The sequence below is a fragment of the Medicago sativa genome, chromosome 7, assembly GCF_051527215.1.
Source record: "Medicago sativa cultivar Bolivia chromosome 7, Bolivia_mono, whole genome shotgun sequence".
Classification (NCBI taxonomy): Eukaryota; Viridiplantae; Streptophyta; class Magnoliopsida; order Fabales; family Fabaceae; genus Medicago; species Medicago sativa.
Window position 1 is genome coordinate 85,256,948 of NC_140755.1, and position 7,132 is coordinate 85,264,079.

Below are 7,132 nucleotides of genomic sequence, written 5' to 3' on the forward strand. Positions count from 1 at the left end.
AAACGGCAATTAGGTTTTGGAGTAATGAAATAGGGTTAAGTCATGTGCGAGAGCCCTAAGAATAAACGATGTAGAATCCTTAAAAAAAATATAAATTATAATTTTTGGAAAGGAATTAACCAAAAGATGAAAAAATAAATCATTTCTAAAAATAAAAGGTGGGTCACTTGATCAAGCATGTGAGCACTTAATGAAATGATGGGAGCCATTAGATTAAAAGCTGTATTAATGGTTAGGATTTGGTGTCAAATTTAATTTGACACCATGGTGTCATTTGATCCTATCCCTAACAAAAGATATCATTGGGGTTAATGCTTTAGAATGTGTAGGCACCGGCAGTTATGGCGAGCAAGAGACACTGTGTCATTTATTCTTTGAATGTTTTATTTCTTTCTTCCCTAAAATATTGATAAACATCGCCAAAAGATCGAGGTATTTTAGTTCTCATCTCAATTATTTCTCCGGACTCTTAAAAAAGAAAAAGATAATTTGGTTTGCATGGTTGTGGAGCATTTGGAAATTTAGAAATGGGAAAAACTCCATGATAAAATTGTTTTGAACGAGATCATATATATTAAGACAAGGTGAAAATACTTTCTTAGAATTTGTTAAAGTCAAAATCAATACATTGAATGAATCCTCTTTGCTTGTTTAAGATTGGTAGTAAAAAAAGTGAGAGTGGTGGGTGTTTCTAAGCCTTTCTATTAGGCATGGCAATGGGGCGGGGTGGGGACGGGTTTTACCTTCCCCGTCCCCATACCCGATTCTCATATACTTACCCGTTATCCTACCCATACCCAACGGGGATGAGAAATTGAATCACATCCCCGTCCCCGACGGGTTCGGGTATCCCCACCCCATCTCCATCCCCGCATTGAATAATTTTCTTTATTAAAAAATAGAAGTTTTTTGGCATCCCCAAGAGCAATGTTGTAATACATTATCCAACAATGCGCTCACTTTAACATTTGTTAGACAAATGATTTAGTTGATCTTTAAATATCAATGGTAGTTTTTATTAACATGACAATTATCAAACAAAATAACATGACATATCAACATAAAGTAATTTTTTACATTTGGGACGGGTTTGGGTATGGGTTTGGGATGGGTACCTATATACCCGTTACCCATCCCATACCCGTGTTTTGAAATCGGGGAAAACCCATACCCATACCCAAACCCGGTCAAAACGGGGAAAACCCGTCAAATTGGGTTTGGTTCGGGCGGGTAACCGTGGGTATGGGTTTTGTTGCCATGCCTACTTTCTATTGATATATGTATTTCTGTTGGAGATTGATTTGGGGCTGTCATGGAGACAATGGGTGTGTTAAAATCAAAAAAATATATGAGCATTTTGTAATCCATCAATATCCTTAATAAGAACTCAACATATTGTCCACTTTACACATTGACCGTTCCTAGAGTTTTACGGGCCTTAGACATAATATGATAAAAGGGCCCTTTACATAATACATCGAAATTTTTTTAGTTCATTGTTGTGTTTTTATCGGCTATTCATTTTGTTTTTTTATTTCGCTTTTCACTACCAAATAAATGTTTTGTTAGACAACATCTGAAAACAAATCAAATACTTTATAGACACCAAAACAAAATATAGAAGTAGAGAACAATAGCACATGCGATATTTTTAACTAAAATAGAATTTGTTTTGTTATGAAAATTATCCCAATTTCTTGGATAATAAATATCACGGATATTTTTACTATTAGTGAGACACATTATTAGGAACAAAGGGTCCAAAAAAATATCATCAATATCTTCGATAATAAATTTTTGAGCACATTATTAACAACAACCAAAATTTTTATAGGAGGGCGTATGAAGAAATTTTTGTGATACATGAGGTATATATAGCAAATCAAGCCAAAAGGGCCAAAAACATTAACGATTTCAGCCAAGTCCTTCATCATGTCAATGTTTGAGGACTTTTTAGAGAATTTTGTTATATATATCCCGCAAAAACAATATATTTCTCTATACACCCTCCACCTTAAAAAAATTTATGGGCCCCTTACCGGCATGGGCCCTAGGCCTTCGCACTCCCGGCCTATGCCCTAGGGCCGGCCACTGTTTACACTCAAAAATGAGTTGTCCACTTTAGATGAGCCGGATCCCTTTTAATGAGTTGTACATTCCTTTATGGAGAATCCATTAATTTTATGGCATGGCAGGAAACTTTGATAATTAGAATTACCTTACCTAAAATAAGGGTAAGTTTTGATAACTTAAATATGTAAGCAAAGTGCTCTTTAATATCAAATGATGATAGAAGTAAATGTGAAAATAAAATAAAACTTCACACTATTTCCATTTCTTAAACATTTAACTTGCATATAGGAGTTGAACGAACATTCACTAGATTTTTTTTTAACAAAAGCTAAAAACATTCACTAAAGTTTAACCAAGCTTATTTATACTGAATAATATCAACCGCACCATAATTTCATTCATCTTTAGTAAACCCTTTCTTCTCTTCCTCCTTACCATCTTTTAAATTCTCAATTGATATGTTTGCACTTGCTAGTTCCAAATCTTCTTCCTTGCTCCTTTCACAAATTTCTCCAACTGGCTTGTAAGTGTAAAACCAAGCACATACTATATAATAAATGAGATTTATTACTTGAATGCCACTAATAAGATAATAATAGTAGTCCAATCTACCCCTATTAAGGTTTCTATCAGGAAGCCAATTATTTTCCTTACCAGTATACTTATGGACTATTGATACCAATAATGTACCAGAATAATTACCAATGGCTGTAGTTATGCAATACAAAGCAGTAGCACTACTTCTCATACTTTCAGGTGATTGATCAAAGAGAAATTCCAAATGTCCAACAGACATGAAAACTTCAGCCACACCATGAAGACAATATTGAGGTACTAACCAAAATACACTTATAGGGATTATTGCTTTTGGATCATCCAATAAGTTAAACTTTGCAGCAACTGTTTTTCTTTTCATTTCCACTAGTGCTGAAACTATAGTAGCTATAATGTTAACCACAAACCCTACTCCCATTCTTTGTAAACATGTGATTCCAGCAGGATTCTTTGTGAATCTACGGGCGAATGGGACGAAAAAGCGTTCGTATAGCATAACTCCTATCATCATGGTTAGGACACCAAAAATTGACATATTGGCTGGTGCAATTTGGAATGAATGAGTGAGGTGACGGTCCATCGAACGAGCTTGTTGAATGACAAAACTACCTAAATGTGATGAAGACATTATGAGCAAAATTCCTGAAGCCCAAATTGGAAGCATTCTAATGATAGCTTTCAGTTCCTCAACTCTATGGACAGTGACTAAATTCCAAAGGTTTGGTGGTGCATTTGAATCTTTGGCCTCTTCTTCTGTGACAATTGCAGCTTTGTCCAACCATCTACAGAGACACCATAGAGGAATTAAGGAATATAATAAACTTTATACGTTGAAATTGACACAAGGTACTATTGCAAGTATTGTGCAGTAATATATTTTATGTTAATTTGAAATTGATGCAGTCATTGTTAAACAGTTCATTAGATAGTTAAGCCTATTCATTCAAATAAAACAAGAAAGTGAAATAACCAACTCAACCCCTTTATTCAAATTCGAATTCTTTGTAGAAATTTGTCAAAAAGACTCGTCACACTCATGCACGCAGTTAGCATTTTGGAACTATTGGATTAAGATTAGATGACTAAATTTTCATTTTCATACCTCACCTAATTTTATGAGTTAAAAATCGAAGTCATCTGAACTTGATCCAATGGTTCTAAGATACTATATGCCTAAATGCGCGAAATATATAAAAAAAAAATTGGTTTGTAAAAAGAGAATTAAAATTTGACTTACTTATATTGATTTGAGTGTAAAAGACTTCCTTCTAAAGAAATAGCAGCATCAAGCTCCCTATTGTGGTATAGAAATTTAGGGTCATCAGGTAATGTCTCCTTCCTTTTCTTTACAGCAGCCACAACCACTTGAGCCAAACGAGTCAAAGGACTTCCTTCTGGTTTCACAGTCTTATACAATGGTGAGCCCAACACAAATGAAATTACTGATATCATCATAGCAATGGTTGGAATGCCAAGTCCCCAACCCCAACCCACATTATCTTGAACATAAACCACAATGGTCAAAGCACTTAGAGAAGCAAAACCCATGATGAAAAAGTACCAATTGAAGAGGTTCCATTTCCTAGAAGCTACACCGTCTTTTGTCATGTCGAATTGGTCTGCTGAAAAAGGAACAACACAAGGTCTAATGCCACCTGATCCAAGAGATGTGAGGAGGAGAGACATGTAGAGTGGTAATAATTGTGAAGATGTGGCTTCTTTGCAATTTACTTGTGTTGGACATGGTGGAGGACGGAAATGTGGTAGTATAGTTGATACAGTGATACTAATCAATCCCTGTTTCAAGCAAAATAACATGGTAACTTGATTAACAAGTAATGCAATACTATGTTATGTAGTATTAAAATGAAAACACTAATGTTTCAAATCAATTATTACAATTGACACTAATGATTATATTGCAGTTGTTCCAGTGGGATTCGAACTCTGTCCTTTCAAGTTATAAAGTCAAACCCTAACCACCGATTTGAAACCATTTATTTGGATTTAAAAGATTGGACAAATAAAGCAATCTTCGGGACATTGCCACATACAAGTAGAAAATGACAATCTTAGTTTGGACTTTGATTCATTTAAAATAGTTTTTGATCTTGAGGTTCATGAGTGTAATCAAATACAGTAAGTAAAATAAACTAGAGAAAAATTTAAAATATGAGAGAGAGGGTAAGAAACCAGTTCATAGATGAGGCATCCAACAGTGATGGTCCAAAATCGTCCAGCAAATGAGTCTGCAAATAGTGCCCCAATAAGAGGGGTGAAGCTAGATGTTCCACCAAAGTTTGTGAGTGTATTTGAAGCTGCTACCAATGGCATATTCAACTCTTGGGTTAGGTAACTTATCAAGTTACTGTGAAATCCAACGCCCGCAAATCTATCACATACTTCATTTGCTGCATGTACATAAAATATTTGTGATTGATTCATAATATAAAATAATTTACACTAACAGGACACTACAATTAAAGTGGTTAATTATTAAACTAATGAAGTTTGAATTTTTTTTAATTAATTATTTTTAGAAAATTTTTTAAAAAATAATTAATTATTTATATAGATTTGCGTGATACATAATTTGAAATATTTAGCAGCTTAATTAATAAAGTAATTTTTTTAAGGAATAATAAAGTAAATTATTTATAAATTATTTCGAAACTTCATCAAACAAACAAGGATTAAATATGTTTTTAGTCCATATAAATATCCAAACTTTTTGTTTTAGTTTTCCTAAAAAAAATTCCGACTTTTTGTTGCCACAAAAAAATTTGTCTACACTTTTGGTCTAATTTAATATGTTAAATTCATATTTAATTCATTCTTTTAAAAAATTCTAATATTTCGGATTCATTTTTATAATATTTTAATCATTGATGTAAAAAAAAAAATCAAAATTACAAATAATACACGTGAGTTTTCTTAAAAGCAGGAACTAAAAAATTATTGAGAGATTAAAAGTCAAATAAAATATTTAAAGGATCAAAATAAAAAGTTAAATTATTTATATAACTGGCAACTGGACAAAAACTATAAAATCGATGGCTACAATTAAGAGGCCCTGTGGCTGTGTGACTCGATTGACATGAACATAACCAACTCAAGTAGTAACAACTGGCAACTGGACAATGGACACCAGGGCAATTTTTGGGCACATCATTCATTTTTTTTAAGGAATTAATGATCTTCCCAATCAGTCAAGTGATATACACGTAGACACTGGCCAAACCACATTTTTTTTTTGGGTAGGATAGCCAAACCATTCTTTAATTTCTGTGGTTACGCAATGAATTTGCATTTGCAGTGTGGACACATTCTTTTTAACAATAGAACACCACTTCATTATACAGTATGGACAAACTATGTCGATACATATATGGACAAAAGTTACAGAATATTTGCACGTGGAAACTGTTCACCGCAAAATGTTACTCCCTTCACTTTTTCATTCTCTCGTTCTTTCAGCTCAGATTTTGGTTTGTCAAGAGTCTACATCTAGTTGGTTCACCTTCACTTACATATATGTCTCCTTTCACCAAGTTTGAGATGAGTATAACACTAAATATGTGTTTCAGCTCAGATTTTGGTTTGTCAAGAGTCTACATCTAGTTGGTTCCCTTCACTTATTTTTCTTTTTGCGTTAACTCTCTAATTCATAGGAAAATGAGTTTTGATAATGTGGAGTTTGGTTGGGAAGTAAATAAAGCATGATCACCAAGAATTGTGTATATTCTATATTGATACTTCAAAAAATATGCATTCTACAATGTTGTAATTTTGCATAAAAAGAGTATATTCTATAGTTATTTTCCATGCAAGTGAATGTATTAGAATTAGTCTTGGAATGACTCCATGATATGCAAGTTAAAACTCCATTGATTTTAACAATTTAAATGTACAATTTTCATTGATATTAGATATTAGTAGAGTCATTTATTTTTTATAAGCAGATCGATGTAGTACTTAAAATATACTATATGGCATAAGGTTATATGAGCAATCACAACCTTGTAATTATTTTGTGCACTTTACTATCTTACAATATTTATACATTAAATTTAAACTTTTTAATTTCAAGTAAGTAATTAAATACTTCCTTATAGTTTTAACACCTATAAAATATAAGTTAATAAAAAAAGTTGCTAAGGACATTGAAGCCTAAACTTTTTCAAAGCTATGAAAAAAAAACCATGAATGAGAAGGGGAATTAGGAGAAGTAATAGACAATAAATATGGGAAATGAATATGAAGAAATTAGTTCAACATAAAGAGATTAAGATGAAATTAAGCTCACCAAGAATGAAAGGTAATGTTCGGATTCCTCCTCGTCGAGGGTGGTTCATTTTCTTGCTGTCTGTCTCCACTTCTTTTTCTACCATTTCCATATTGTTCTTAATCCCCTTCTCTATCTCCATTTCTCCTCAATCATGGATACTTGACACTTTGTGGTAGTGTCTCTATATATACCACTCCTCCAACTATATCCTTAGCT

General features: G+C 32.9%; 1 protein-coding gene across 1 annotated transcript; it reads right to left on the bottom strand.

The window, feature by feature from the left end:
- Nucleotides 1-2,302: 2,302 nt before the first annotated feature.
- Nucleotides 2,303-7,132, bottom strand: LOC146909552 (protein NRT1/ PTR FAMILY 3.1-like). Its single transcript, XM_085722421.1, has 4 exons — nt 6,935-7,132; nt 4,822-5,039; nt 3,866-4,425; nt 2,303-3,410 (listed from the first exon to the last, which is right to left on the bottom strand). The coding sequence occupies exons 1-4, from the start codon at nt 7,053-7,055 to the stop codon at nt 2,468-2,470; spliced, it is 1,842 nt and encodes a 613-aa protein (XP_085578547.1). The 5' UTR covers nt 7,056-7,132; the 3' UTR covers nt 2,303-2,467.

What these genes read in the sequence shown, in the direction of transcription:
- LOC146909552 (XM_085722421.1), bottom strand. Translation starts at nt 7,055, where the DNA reads ATGGAGATAGAGAAGGGGATTAAGAACAATATGGAAATGGTAGAAAAA. An exon ending in AACATTACCTTTCATTCTTG is followed by an intron (nt 5,040 to 6,934) that starts GTGAGCTTAATT and finishes ATGTACATGCAG; the next exon opens with CAAATGAAGTATGTGATAGA. An exon ending in GATGCCTCATCTATGAACTG is followed by an intron (nt 4,426 to 4,821) that starts GTTTCTTACCCT and finishes TGCTTGAAACAG; the next exon opens with GGATTGATTAGTATCACTGT.